This window comes from Macaca nemestrina, chromosome 16, assembly GCF_043159975.1.
Source record: "Macaca nemestrina isolate mMacNem1 chromosome 16, mMacNem.hap1, whole genome shotgun sequence".
Lineage (NCBI taxonomy): Eukaryota > Metazoa > Chordata > Mammalia > Primates > Cercopithecidae > Macaca > Macaca nemestrina.
The window spans coordinates 74,295,961-74,311,610 of record NC_092140.1 but is presented as its reverse complement, the minus strand read 5'-3'; the positions used below and the strand labels follow the sequence as shown (position 1 = coordinate 74,311,610).

The window sequence follows — 15,650 nt, the reverse complement described above, 5'->3', positions numbered from 1 at the left end:
ATTATAGGCATGAGCCACACTGCCTGACCTTTTTTGTTGTTTTTCTAACTTCTACTTTGCGTTATTGCTGGTCTTTTTCCATCTGTATGAACTAGATTCTATTTTCAGAGCTCTTCTTCATTTATCTAAACCGTTTCATGCCCAATTCAATTTCTGCCTCCTCAATGAAATTTTCTGCACTTCCTGTTAACTAGCCCTCAATGGTGCATGAGAGCACACCCAGTCTTCATCATACAGATTGAGAGTTACATAGTATTCTACGATTGTTTCTTATGTGTACAGCTCCCTGAAGGGACCAAAAGAGTCTGCACCTTCTTTTGTGTTTTTCACAGGGCCTAGCATAGACCCTTCTCACTGTGGGTGCCATTATTTATATGAGAGTGAGTCAAAGAAATAGTGTATCTTCAAAGTCATTCATTCCAAAACGTGAACTATCTTTGGTCACTCCTCCATCTGCAGCCTGTAATGGTCAAGTCCAAAGATCCCACTGACAGACACAAGAGTTCTAATAAAACATGATGATCAGGGGGACCCCACCCCCCCAAGTGTTACAGACCCCCGTTGTTATTTTTTTTAATTTAGTAAATAAAAAGCCAGAGTTAAGCATTATTTTTTGAATGTCGAGGGTAGCTTTAAAATTGAGCTTCTTAACATATTCTCAAAAGAGGTCCTAATGTATGAAAATCAAATGACACACATTAAGTAATAATATTTAACTGATTAATGTCTAATAGAAAATTCAATACTTCTGAAAAGTGAGACACTTTTGAAAAGTGCTTCATGATAACCCTCAAACATGTTGGCCTTTAAAAATCATAAACAACAGGCCAGGTGTGGTGGCTCACCTGTGTAATCCCAGCACTTTGGGAGGCCCAGGTGGGCAGATCACTTGAGGCCTGGAGTTTGGGACCAGCCTGGCCAATATAGCAAAACCCCATCTCTACTAAAAGTGCAAAAACTAGCTGGGTGTGGTGGCATGGGCCTATAGTCCCAGCTACTCAGGAGGATGAGGCATGAGAATCACTTGAACCTGGGAGACAGAGGTTGCAGTGAGCTGAGATCACACCACTGCACTCCAGCCTGGGTGACAGTAAGACCGTCTCAAAAAAAAAAAAAAAAAAAAAAAATATATATATATATATACACACACACACACACATACATACACTACACACATACATATAAACAACAGTGTTGCAACTAGAAAAGATCATTAATAATTATTTATACATGTAGTGATTGGTCTGTGAGACCAAAAGTACTTGATAAATATAGGAAGTCTGGATAAGTGAAAAGGAACTTCATTGTTATCATTAGCTAGGTTTATAGTTCCGAATTCCATGTGTTCATTCACAGGTATTTCATGACACTGAAACAGACAGGGTAATAATTGATGTGTTCAACTGTCCACCTCTGTATGATGATGTGAAAGTGCAAGTTTCCTCTTCGGTGAGTAATCAAGAAATGGCCTCTGCCATTGTTCTTGTCTGAACTTTTGAATGGTTTTATTTAAGGTTTCCTTTACTACGGTTCCCAACAAGGGAGATGATAAATGTCATCCCATAGAGGAAGGGGGAGAAAAACAATACATCAGATCTATAACAAATTTTTAAAAAGAACATATGTAATTTGAATAATTTTTGTTCATTTGTTTTTTCTAAATTGTACATTTTCTAAATGTTTCTAAATTTACATGTATTAATTCACAAATCCAAAAAATACAAAATAAATACAAAAAAAAAAATACAAGCCAAGATGCTAAAAAACCAAAGGTATGTTTTACTGCATAGCAGTGGTTACATTTTGTTTTGTATCATTTTTAATATTAAAAATTGAGACAGAGTCTCACTCTGTCACCCAGGCTGGAGTGCAGTGGCGTGACCATAGCTAACTGTGGCTTCACCTCCTGGGCTCAAGCAATCCTCCCACCTCACCCTCCTGAGTAGCTGGGAGCACTGACTGGAAAGAGAGTTAGGTTTGGGTGACTCAGTTGGGTGAAACACAGAGAAGGCAGCACAATACAACACATGAAATAACCAAAGCAGTTTTTTGTTAATTCTAAAGAGAAGAGGGCAGCACACCTCACAGGGCGAACTCCAAGGGGCAGCCATGCAGGAGACCTGTGCTCAACTGATGGGTGGGGAGCAAGAGCGAGAAAGAGGGAGGGACCTGAGAGTGGAAGCCTTTATTGGGAAGTAAGGTGTTACCTGAGCAGGTTTCCTGCGGGGAGGTCTAATCGGTGGGTTTAATGCAAGCAGTCATGAGTTCCATGGAGTCATGCTGTGACTGAGAGGTGGTCACTGATATATCCACACGGTCCATGCAGAGTATGGGGGTCTGTGGGGTGGTTATATCTAGCTGTCCGCAATGAAGTAGTCACCAGCAGAAGGTTGTATAAGGCAGATATTGGGATCAGTCACATTGAGAAACCGGGAGGAGGTGAACTGGAAACTGTCAAGGGTGACTGAGCCCTGCTTCTGATATCAGAAAGTGCAATTTATATTTAAAAGGGATGCTGAGGCAACAAAAAAAATTGTAAGAATTCACTACAAAATACTTGGGTATATATAAGCATCGGTCCTTAGTGGATTCTGTTTCGCACTATCTAAACCAGATTCAAATATCAGCATTTAAATATCTATCATGGAAAATACAGTATTCCCTGAAAATTTTGATAGAAACAGCAAAAGAAAGCAATAGCATTTTCTTAAGCCTCCTCCTTTGTGTCTTGAGTGTATTGTTGTAGGATGCAGAATGCTACATATTGAATGGTTTTAATTATTTGATAAATATATAAAGGAATACAGGAAGAAACTTTAATTTCTTTGGAATGATCAGTTCTTGGCATCAATTTTACTTTAAAAAAATTTTTTTTCTTTTTAGGATTTTCCTAAATACTATCACAACTACCCTTTTTTCTTCTGGTTTAACACATCTTTAATACAAAAGAACAGGTATGGATATAATATCAACCCATAGAAACAACCTAATCTTCAGTGTCTGTGTATAAGGTGTAATGGCAAGTGTTTTGCTGGTTGTCATAAGCTTAATTTATAGAAAACAAAAAATCCTTGAGCCACCATTGTTCATTGCCTTACTCATTTTACGATGGTTATTTTAAAAATACAGTTGTTCTTGAGACCACCTGTTGCAGTGTCCTCAAGGTCCATGGCATAGGACTGTGTTATGAGTTCAAGAGTATTATAATCAGATCTTAAGTGTGGTAGTAAATTCCTCCCACAGAAGTTCAATAAGAATCTGCTCAGTACCTTCAACATTCAGGTCCTCAGTAGGTGCCAATTTACCAATGACGAACCACCACCAAATTTTGTGCTAAAGTAAGGGAGGACCTAGGGAGGCTTCAGCTAGCTGAAAAGCTGACTGACACACTTACATCTAGGAGAAGTTACAAGACACAATAAGTATTAAGAAATACAGCTAAAAAATCATCAATTGATAGTCTCTCATTTAAACACGGCTTTCTAATAACTGAATTGGGAAAACTTTCTTAAAAACTATTAATTGGAGGCTGGGCATGGTGGCTTATGCCTGTAATCCTAGCACTTTGGGAAGCTGAGGCGGGCGGATCACCTGAGATTGGGAGTTTGAGACCAGCCTGGCCAACATGGTAAAACCATGTTGGCTACTAAAAATAACAAAAATTAGCCAGGTGTGGTGGCGCATGCCTGTAATCCCAGCTACTCGGGAGGCTGAGGCTGTAGAATCACTTGAACCCAGGAGGCAGAGATTGCAGTGAGCCAAGATCGTATCATTGCACTCCAGCTTGGGTGACAGAGTGAGACTCTGTCTAAAGAAAGAAAAAGAAAAGAAAAAACTATTAATTGGATTTGGAGATTATTGTTCCCAGAAAACCTTCTGCCATATTTGGAAACTTACTTCTCAGTCTAGAAGTTCTCTACTTTAAGTAGTATTTTTTCTGTGGTGGTGAAAAATTGAGATTTTTTTGTATCAACCATACTTTTCAATACAAAAAGAGAAAATATTTTTAAAATGCTTCAGGTCAGAGTTGAGGAAGTGGCTATGATTGCACGTGGCATGAATTGGTAGTTATTGTTACAACCAGTCCTAGTCTTTTCTTCAACTCTGAGCTGGATTTAATAACTCCTTAAGTCCAGTAAGGCAACGGTAAATTAAACCGCTGTTCTACACACTTGTATTGCATACACATTTAATAGATTTTGATAGAGTGAACTTTGGACTGGATGGAAAGTTTTTACAAATTTGTTTCTTGGATGCATACAAACAATAAGCTTTGACTCCTAACGTGAGCAAAGTCCCTCAAATGTGAGAGCTGGGTGGAGCTTCATTTGTTGCTGCTCCTCAAAAGTGATTCTGGTTTTCCTTTGAAACACCATGTTCATTTTGGAGAAGTAATAAGTTAGATCACCTTTATTCTCACTTTTATATAAATTTCTAAAGATTTCTGTAATATTTCAATTTATTTACTATTGGTAAAGCTTTTTGTTCGTTATGAGATTGTTGGTTAGCCAAAAATGCCAACTTCTGTCCTTTAGAAAACTAGGCATAAATAGGTTAACTAATTTATGCTTAGTGTTCTATTATTGGAATGCTAAGCATGTAGGATTTATTTATATCCTACTGCTCAAGGTCGTTGCCAAGGGCTGATTGCAAAAATTCAAAAAATTGCAACCTCAGGCATAAATTAAAATAGATATAGTACTTTATTATTGGGTTTTGATATATGTCTAATCAGACTGATTTCTGTCACATATAGAAATTTAGATATTTTATTAAACCTAGATGTCATTAATTCCATAAAAAGCAACGTTAAAAGAATCAGTAGCACGTGTTACTGATGTGTTGCTGAAGATTAAGGTATTTTTAAGTCTCACTGAAAAGGTGGAAGGAGCCAACTGAGACACAGAAAAGGGGCTGAGGTTCTATTCATGGTGAGGAAGTCTTTTTTTTGTTTGTTTCTTCAAGCTCTAACAAGGGTGCCTACTGCATGGCTTTTCAGTTAACCCCAAAATAAAATGTAATAATTTGTTTTCTATTCTTAGGCTTTATCTACAAAGAAATGAATTGGATAATCTTCATAAACAAAAAACATGGAAAATGTATCAACCACAATATGCAGTAGAGACGTATTTTGATGAGAAATGACTTAGTTATTTTGTAACTGGTAGCTGATTAAGTATAGTTCCCCACACCCCTTCTGGGAAAGAATTATTGTTCTTTCCAACCCTGCCACATAGTTATATGTTCTAAATCTTCCTTGCTGGTACATCTATATTGATATTTGTGTACACATGTTCTTTATAAATCTATTAAATATATACAGATAAAATGTCAGGGTTTTTTCTTTTTTGAAGGCATATATTTCACAGTTTCCATCTTGTATTTACATATATTTGGAACACAGTACTTAGGAACAGTAGGCATTATTTTGAAGAACTTTGAAATAGAACTTTCATACCAAAATAATCAAGAGATATTTAAAAATTATGATCCCCCAACACCCACTTACTTATACATTTTTGGTCAAGTATTTATTCCCTGCTTTGTTTCACATTTGTAATTTCAGATTTATTAGAAAGCTAATTTATATTTTTTCTTCTACTTGATTTACAAACTATCTGTTAACAGATTGGCAGCAAAGACTAAGTTTTAAACCCAGAAGAGAGAAATATTTCACACAACTCCCAACACACACTATTCGCTTGTTCTAAGCACTAAGTGGGTAGCTTACTTAACAAGCTTCCTTTAATTACACACAGACATGGGAGTTGGGGTAAGAAGATGGTAGTAAATATGAAGGATAAGTAACCTTCAGTAACTTCTGCTTTTGTATAAACTTGTAAGTGAAGTCAAAAGAAATATTTGTTCTTAGAGTAATTTAGGTGTATTGTTTTGAAATCCACTACTCCTGCTCACAACCAATGTCACCTAAGCCCTGGGAGAACTCTGAAGGGACGTAATCTTTTCATTATAAACAGTGGTTAGCCCTGTGTCCACAGGGAATCATTATTATTTCCTCATTGGTGATGACTGGTACTTTTTTATTAAAAACTTTTTTTTTTTTTGAGACAGTCTAACTCTGTCACCCAGGCTGGAGGGCAGGGGCACAATCTCGGCTCACTGCAACCTCCACCTCCTGGGTTCAAGCGATTCTCCTATCTCAGTCTCCTGAGTAGCTAGGATTACAGGTGCGTGCCACCATGTCCGGCTAATTAAACGAAATTTTTTATTTGTATTTGTATTTTTTTGAGACGGGTTCTCACTCTGGTTGCTGAGACTAGAGTGCAGTAGTAGGATCTTGGCCCACTGCAGCCTCAACCTCCTGGGCTCAGGTGATTCTCTCACCTCAGCCTCCCCAGTAACTGAGACTATAGGTGCATGCCACCATGCTCGGCTAATTTTTGTATTTTTAATAGAGGCAGGGTTTCACCATGTTGGCCAGGCTGGTCTTGAACTCCTGACTTCCAGTGATCCACCCATCTCAGCCTCCCAAAGTGCTGGAATTACAGGCATGTGCCACCGTGTCTGGCCACTTTTATACCGTTAGCAAAATGCAGAGTAGTGGAGGAGGTTGTCTGAACCAGATCTGAGGAGTTGAAGGGTCAGAAATGTCTTTTTTTTTTTTTTTTTTTTTTTTTTTTTTTTTTTTTTTTTAAACAGAGTCTTTCTCTGTTGCCTAGGCTAGACTGAAGTGTTGCAATCTCGGCTCACTGCAACCTCCCTCTCCAGATATAGGTGATTCTCCTGCCTCAGCTTCCCGAGTAGCTGGGATTACAGCTGCCTGCCACCACGCCAAGCTAATTTTTGTATTTTTAGTAGAGACAGGGTTTCACCGTGTTGGCCATGCTAATCTCAGACTCCTGACCTCAGGTGATCCACTCGTCTTGGCCTCCCAAAGTGCTGGAATTACAGGTGTGAACCACTGTGCCCAGCATGGTGAAATAATTTCAATACAAATTCTAAACAGAAGAAAATGATTGAACTGAAACCCCCTACGACATCCCCAGAACCTACACTAGGGTTACTGTCATGATAACTGCCAGTGGTTAGTGTTTACCATCTCCCCCTGGACCCGAGAGGAGTTCTTAAAGCTTCATCAAAATGCAAAAGAAGGCTTATGAAAAATTTTTTTTTTTTTTTTTTTTTTTTTGAGACGGAGTCTCACGCTATTGCCCAGGCTGGAGTGCAGTGGCGCGATCTCGGCTCACTGCAAGCTCCGCCTCCTGGGTTCACGCCATTCTCCTGCCTCAGCCTCCTGAGTAGCTAGGACTACAGGCGCCCGCCACCGCGCCCGGCTAATTTTTTGTATTTTTAGTAGAGACGGGGTTTCACTGTGGTCTTGATCTCCTGACCTTGTGATCCGCCCGCCTCGGCCTCCCAAAGTGCTGGGATTACAGGCTTGAGCCACCGCGCCAGGCTGAAAAATTTTTAAGAAATGCATATGGCTATCCAGTTTTCCCAATACTGTTTATTAAATAGGGAATCTTTTCCCTATTGCTTTTTTGTGTCAGGTTTGTAAAAGATCAGATGGTTGTAGATACGTGGTATTATTTCTGAGGACCCTGTTCTGTTCCATTGGTCTATGTATCTGTTTTGGTACCAGTATCATGCTGTTTTGTTTGCTGTAGCTTTGTAGTATACTTTGAAGTCTGGTAGTGTGATGCCTCCAGCTTTGTACTTCTTCCCTAGGATTGTCTTGTCTCTGTGGGCTCTTTTTAGGTTCCATATGAAGTTTAAAGTTGTTTTTTCCAATTCTGTGAAGAAAGTCAGTGGTAGCTTGATGGGGATAGCATTGAGTCTATAAATTACTTTGGGCAGTATGGCCATTTTCACGATATTGATTCTTCCTATCCATGAGCATGCAATGTTTTTCCATTTGTGTCCTCTCTTATTTCCTTGAGCAGTTGTTTGTAGTTCTGCTTGAAGAGGTCCTTCACATCCCTTGTGAGTTGTATTCCTAGGTATTTTATTCTCTTAGTAGTAATTGTGAATGGGAGTTCACTCATGATTTGACTCTCTGTTTGTCTATTATTGGCGTATAGGAATGCTTGTGATTTTTGCATATTGATTTTGTATCTTGAGACTTTGCTGAAGTTGCTTATCAGCTTAAGGAGATTTTGGGCTGAGATGATGGGGTTTTCTAAATATACAATCATGTCATCTGCAGAGACAATTTGACTTCCTCTCTTCCTATTGGAATACGCTTTATTTCTTTTCTTTTCTTTTCTTTTTTTTTTTTTGTGACGGAATCTCGCTCTGTCGCCCAGCCTGGAGTGCAGTGGTGCGATCTTGGCTCACTGCAAGCTCTGCCTCCCGCATTCACGCCATTCTTCTGCCTCAGCCTGCCCAGTAGCTGGGACTACAGGCGCCAGCCACCATGCCCAGCTAATTTTTTTTTTTTTTTTGTATTTTTAGTAGAGACGGGGTTTCACCGTGTTAACCAGGATGATCTCGATCTCCTGACCTCGTGATCTACCCACCTCGGCTTCCCAAAGTGCTGGGATTACAGGTGTGAGCCACCGCACCCAGCCAGAATACCCTTTATTTCTTTCTCTTGCCTGATTGCCCTGGCCAGAATTTCCAATGCTATGTTGAATAGGAGTGGTGAGAGAGGGCATCCTTGTCTTGTGCAGGTTTTCAAAGTGAATGCTTCCAGTTTTTGCCCATTCACTATGATACTGGCTGTGGGTCTGTCATAAATAGCTCTTATTATTTTCAGATACGTTTCATTGATACCTAGGTTATTGAGAGTTTTTAACATGAAGGGGTGTTGAATTTTGTCAAAGGCCTTTTCTGCATCTATTGAGAAAATCATGTAGTTTTTGTCATTGGTTCTGTTTATGTGATGGATTACGTTTATTGATTTGCGTATGTTGTGCCAGCCTTGCATCCCAGGGATGAAACCGACTTGATCGTGGTGGATAAGCTTTTTGATATGCTGGTGGATTCGGTTTGCCAGTATTTTATTGAGAATCTTTGCATCCATGTTCTTCAGGGATATCGGCCTGAAATTTCCTTTTTTCTGTTGTGTGTCTGCCAGGTTTTGGTATCAGAATGATGCTGGCCTCATAAAATGAAGTAGGGAGGATTTCCTCTTTTTCTATCGTTTGGAATAGTTTCAGAAGGAATGGTACCAGCTTCTCTTTGTACCTCTGGTAGAATTTGCCTGTGAATCCATCTGGTCCTGGACTTTTTTTGGTTGGTAGGCTATTAGTTACTGCCTCAATTTCAGAACTTGTTATTGGTTTATTCAGGAAGTCGACTTCTTCCTGGTTTAGACTGTGGAGGCTCTATATGTCCAGGAATTTATCCATTTCTTCTAGATTTTCTAGTTCATTTGCATAGAGGTGTTTATAGTATTCTTTGATGGTAGTCTGTATTTCTGTGGGATCAGTGGTGATATCCCCTATGTCATTTTTTAATTGCATCTATTTGACTCTTCTCTCTTTTCTTCTTTATGGGTCTGGCTAGCGGTCTATCTACTTTGTTGATCTTTTCAAAATACCAGCTCCTGGATTTATTGATTTTTTGAAGCGACTTTCGTGTCTCTATCTCCTTCAGTTCTGCTATGATCTTAGTTATTTCTCGTCTTCTGCTAGATTTTGAATTTGTTTGCTGTTGCTTCTCTAGTTCTTTTAATTTTGATATTAGGGTGTCAATCTTAAATCTTTCCTGCTTTCTCTTGTGGGCATTTAGTGCCATAAATTTCCCTCTACACACTGCTTTAAATGTGTCCCAGAGATTCTGGTGTGTTGTGTCTTTGTTCTCATTGGTTTCAAAGAACATCTTTATTTCTGCCGTCATTTTGTTATTTACCCAATAGTCATTCAGGAGCAAGTTGTTCAGTTTCCATCTAGTTGTGCGGTTTTGAGTCAGTTTCTTAATCCTAAATTCTAATCTGATTGCACTGTGATCTGAGAGACTGTTATGATTTCCGTTATTTTGCATTTGCTGAGGAGTGTTTTACTTCCAGTTATGTGGCCAATTTTAGAATAACTGCGATGAGGTGCTGAAAAGAATGTATATTCTGTTGACTTGGGGTGGAGAGTTCTATAGATGTCTATTAGGTCTGCTTGGTCCAGAATTGAGTTCAAGTCCTGAATATCCTTGTTAATTTTCTGTCTCGTTGATCTGTCTAATATTGACAGTGGGGTGTTAAAGTCTCCCACTATTATTGTGTCAGAGTCTAAGTCTCTTTGTAGGTCTCTAAGAACTTGCTTTATGAATCTGGGTGCTCCTGTATTGGGTGCATATATATTTAGGACAGTTAGCTCTTCTTGCTGCATTGATCCCTTTACCCCTTCCTTACACCTTATACAAATAATCAACTCAAGATGGATCAAAGACTGAAACATAAGACCTAGGACCATACAAATTCTAGAAAAAAACCAGGGCAATACCATTCAGGACATAGGCATGGGCAAAGACTTCATGTCTAAAACACCAAAAGCAATGGCAACGAAAGCAAAAATTGACAAATGGGATCTAATTAAACTAAAGAGCTTCTGCTCAGCAAAAGAAACTATCATCAGAGTGAACAGGCAACCTACAGAATGGGAGAAAATTTTTGCAATCTATCCATCAGACACAGGGCTAGAATCTACAAAGAACTTTACAAGAAAATTTATAAGGAAAAAACAAAACCCCATCAAAAAGTGGGCAAAGGATATGAATAGACACTTCTCAAAGGAAGACTTTTACGCAGCCAACAGACATGAAAAAATGCTCATCATCACTGGTCATTAGAGAAATGCAAATCAGAACCACAATGAGATACCATCTCACGCCAGTTAGTATGGTGACCATTAAAAAGTCAGGAAACAAGAGATGCTGGAGAGGATGTGAAGAAATAAGGATGCTTTTACACTGTTGGTGGGAGTGTAAATTAGTTCAACCATTGTGGAAGGCAGTGTGGCAATTCCTCAAGGATCTAGAACTAGAAATACCATTTGACCCAGCAATCTCTTTACTGGGTATATACCCAAAGGATTATAAATCATTTTACTATAAAGACACATGCACAATGGCACTATTCACAATACTAAAGACTTGGAACCAACCCAAATGTCCATCAGTAATAGACTGGATAAAGAAAATGTGGCACATATATACTATGGAATACTATGCAGCCATTAAAAAGGATGAATTTATGTCCTTTGCAGGGACATGGATGAAGCTGGAAACCGTCATTCTCAGCAAACTGTCACAAGATCAGAAAACCAAACACCACATGTTCTCACTCATAGGTGGGAGTTGAACAATGAGAACACATGGACATATGTAGAGGAACATCACACACCAGGGCCTGTTAGGGGGTGAGGGACTGGGGAGGGATAACATTAGGAAAAATATGTAATGTAAATGACAGGTTGAGGGGTGCAGCAAACCACCATGGCATGTGTACACCTGTATAACAAAAGTTCACGTTCTGCACATGTACCCCAGAACTTAAAGTATAATTTTGAAAAGTGCAGCTTCCTGACTTTGACATTATACATAGTTATTCCATCTAAAGTCTGAAAAGTGGAGTTGGGGGAGGGGCCATTACGAACAATTCTCAATTATTTCTTGGCAGATAAACCAACTTTTCCAAAGAGTCTGAAAACTGCTTGATCTCTTTTTTAAGCAACAAGCAATACAATCTCTGTGATCCCATCATTACTGTTCATTTCTTCCAGGAGAGGAATAACACACTTCTGCCTTTAATTGTCAAATTATCCCCATTTCTGAATTAGAGTGAAATATAATTTAATATGATTTTATGATGATAAATTTAGAGTCATTTTCTCCCAGGTACTGCTGGGCTACGATAAAATGAGATCTGAATTACATCAAAATAATTTAATTATTCCAAGAGAAGGGGTGACTGTCGGAATTTTTTAAGTGGGTGCGTAATTTAGATAACCTAGATGCAGATAACCTGAATAAAGCATTTAACTCAGCACATTAATATTTTAACGTGATCATCCTGAACAGTTCGGGCATCACAGGTTCCTACAATACACATTTGCTGTATATCTGGGAGAGTTACATTTCCAACTGGGAGGATGTGGGAGGCTAATGAATATACAAATGCCAGCAACAACTCTCTCCCATCCTCTGTGAGGGTAAGCTGCCTTCCCATGTAATTTACCACTGACGACATCATCGTGGTACTCACTGTGCCCTATAGTGAGTGAAGACTGTTCTGAACGCCAGTACCAACCACAGAGCCTGACACCTAGTAGGTTCTCAGAGATCTATCAAGTCCATAAAGCCATGAATAAATGACAGAGATTATATTTCTGCACTTGTCTAGAATAAGATCAGACTTCTGATCTTTACAAGACACATAAAAACGTTCTTGAGGCAGTGTGGTGGCCAGCCAAGCCTCTTACTCCACAGGAGGGGCACTCACACTATGTCATACCTAACACTTTACCAAGGGTGGTGGTTTGGATTTTCAGTCCTTGACATAGAGTCGGTAAATCATGAGAAATAGAGGAAATCATCAGGGCAGGGACAGTGTCTCAGGGAAGGGACAGCTCTGAAGAAGAGGGCAGAGAGGTGAGAAGAGAAAAGCAGACTCACGTCACAGAACCAGGCCCACCCAAGCAGAGGTGAGACCTCACACCCCTCTGAAGGCCATCCATACAGGTTCAGTTTAACAGGGCAGGGAAGCATATCATTTTCAAGAAACTCCAATCAAAAAAGGTTTGGGGTTGTTTTTAATTTTGGCATTTGAGGGGAAAAACTTCAATGATCTGAAATGCCACATTCCCCAACTATGCCAAACAAGGTACACTGCAACAGTAGTCAAAGTAGTGACTGCATTGTTTTAGAGTTGTTGAATGACTAACTCTTAGTTAGTGGTACCAAGTTTCCTTTTAAGACTAACTTTTGGGATCCATGTTGCCTCATTTCAATAATTATCTAATTACCTAAATAACTTCTTCAAATTCTCCTTCATCCTAGCTCTCTAGAGCTCTAGATCTCTTACAGCCACTGCAGATAGGGAAATAAGAACTTCCCAGCACTTGAGAATAGATGAGCTGGCTGAAAACCTGTGTGGTGAGGGAAACTTCATTTAAAAGGAAAAGGAGAGACACACAGAACAACGCATTTAGGCTCCATCCACATCATCTCGGGCTGCAGCTGGCTCTGTGCTTCCAGTCAATCACTTCCATGGGTGGCCTCTGCCACAAAACACTACAACAGTCTTCTCCTATCAATGGTGGACAGAAAAATCCCAAAGCCCAGCAAGTTCAACGTCCAGAGAGCCAGGGTGGCAAATGCTCCAAACTAACCCTCACATCTGGGCACACTGCAGACCCATTAGGGAGCACTAACGCAGAGACGGCAACAACATCAGACAAGGGACCCAGGGACCACGGTCCTGCCCTGTCTTCACACCATCTAGCTGTGTAAGCTTGAACAAATCTACTGCCCCTCTCTGGGCCTCTCTTCTACAAGATCTTGTAAGTGGGAGTCCTACTTTCCATTTGCATTCCACGGGCCTCACAATAGAATTGAGGTTTCTGTGTCACTAATGGGCACCTCCTCTGCCCAGCCCCTTCTCGCGTCTTGTTCCTCCTCCCCATCCCACCCCGCCAGCAAAGGGGTTAGTTGTCCTCAGGAGTTGGACTACCCATGGCAGCTCTACCTCGGTGAGGGGCGTGCCTGTGTCACCAGCACAGGGACAAATACCTGTCCAACGGTGATGGGAACAGTTAAGCGTCAGTATGTATAAGGGCCCAATGCATGTTCAAAACATGCCCACTGGCAAATGCCTTACATATCAGGCTCCCAACCATACAGTTGCAATTTCTATCTTTCAAACTAACTATAAATTATAAAGATGGCACCCAAATACCTGTATGCCCATAAGTAGGAAAAGGTAAACTTTTTTAATTCTATCACAATAAATTCTAGATCTTTGATAGACTGACTGAAGGATGTAAAATGTCAAAAGGTGAGACGCTCTCATGTGGCTAAACATCCTCCTATTGCAGAGACAGAACTGAGCCCAACAGCATTCACCTGCTGGTGAGAGGCGCCCGGGGCAGGCAGATGGTTGCACCATTCTCAGCGTCAGCCTCCTCCCCAGTGCAGCGTGGGGGAGAAGATGGTGCACGGCGCCTGGGAGGCTGCGGCCTAAAGGCACACAGTGGGCAAGAGACTACTAGGCAGACCCCCGCCAGCCTTCCGTTCTCCTGCTTTGGGGCCAGGACTCTCCTTGTGAGCTCTGTCCTGGGAGAAGTGCCCTTCCCAGTGCTCCTTATCAGTGTTTGTGAGGCATTCTCTCCAGTCCTCCTCATTAGCATACCTTGGCCAACCTTTGGCTCATAGAAAAACTCTTTGCTCTTCTCTGAACAACAATTTCTTTTCCACAGTTGAGCAAATGACTGCATGAGAGGTGACCACACTCATGACCATACTCATGGTGGTGGTGGTGGGTAGGGGGTGTCCTGGATAAGGAGAGCATTGGGCAACGCCCCCTCTGGCCTCCCCAGTCCAGGGAGCTGCAACCACTATGGGAATCTTGTGGGAGGCCAGAGTAGTCCAGGGTTTCCCTTTGGGCAATCAGCATTCCAACCGTGCCTCCTGGTCCCAAGACAACAAGACTCTGGAGAACTAAACTACCACCATGCACTTCCCATTCTGCCATGTGCCTCAGCCGAGGGTCCTGCTCTTCCTGCATATTCAGGCTGATCTTTCTAAGGAGTAGCTTGCACGGTGCTAGCACTGCCCCCCCTTATCCCAGGCAGCACCTTCCTGTGCCAAGGGAACTTCAGCCTGCCCTTGTGCTCAGGCCCCTAGGCTCAGGTTAGCTGACATTCCCAGCAAATCCTACAACTTCTCCTTTCCTTTCATGGATCTAAGACACAGTCCATTATCAGTCTCATTTTTAAAGACATTTCTAAGAGTGTCCTCCTTTCTTTCCCAACACTAGTAAGGACAGTAAGTGGTGTTTCCTGGGAGGGACCGTGTGGTGTTACTTTTGCACTACTACAAGGATTCTGAAGACTGCCAGGCTGGAAGTGAAGAACCATATTACCTGCCTATCCCAGCCAGATGACAGTGGAAAAGGGGCTTCATCTCTGAGCTGTTTTCCAGCGGTACTGGGCACATTCCACCCCTCACCCTGACTCACAAGGTGTTGACAATAATGGACACTGCTCTGTCTTCTGCCATGCTTTGAACAACACTACACCATCCATCAGACGGATTCATCCCAAAGGTAAAGCACATTGCTTCTGGAAGGAGAAAGGTAGTATCTTTTTTTTTTTTTTTTTTTTCTCAGATTAAGTCTTGCTCTGTTGCCCAGGCTGGACTGCAATGGCACAGTCTCGGCTCACTGCAACCTCTGTCTCCCGAGTTCAAGCGATTCTCCTGCCTCAGTCTCCTAAGTAGCTGGGATTACAGGTGCCCGCCACATGCCTCACTAACTTTTAGTATTTTTCAGTAGAAACGGGGTTTCACCATGTTGGCCAGACTGGTTTTGAACTCCTGACTGCAAGTGATCCACCTGCCTCAGACTCCCAAAGTGCTGGGATTACAGGCGTGAGCCACCGCGCCCGGATGAAAGGTAGTATTTTCATGCTCCTTTCATTTGATCTCATTTAGAAGGTGCTTGAGGAATAGAGAGGACTGGGTTTTCTCTGGGATTA

At 41.1% G+C, this 15,650-nt stretch overlaps 1 protein-coding gene across 1 annotated transcript in view; it reads left to right on the top strand.

The window, feature by feature from the left end:
• Nucleotides 1-6,163, top strand: part of LOC105490760 (phosphatidylinositol 3,4,5-trisphosphate 3-phosphatase TPTE2-like) — a 103,589-nt gene extending 97,426 nt beyond the window's left edge. Inside the window, exons 29-31 of the mRNA XM_071081279.1 lie at nt 1,357-1,449; nt 2,884-2,954; nt 5,043-6,163. Coding sequence (XP_070937380.1) covers nt 1,357-1,449; nt 2,884-2,954; nt 5,043-5,145 — 267 coding nt within the window. The 3' untranslated portion in view covers nt 5,146-6,163. The remainder of the gene's footprint in view (nt 1-1,356; nt 1,450-2,883; nt 2,955-5,042) is intronic.
• The last annotated feature ends 9,487 nt before the right edge of the window (nt 6,164-15,650 follow it).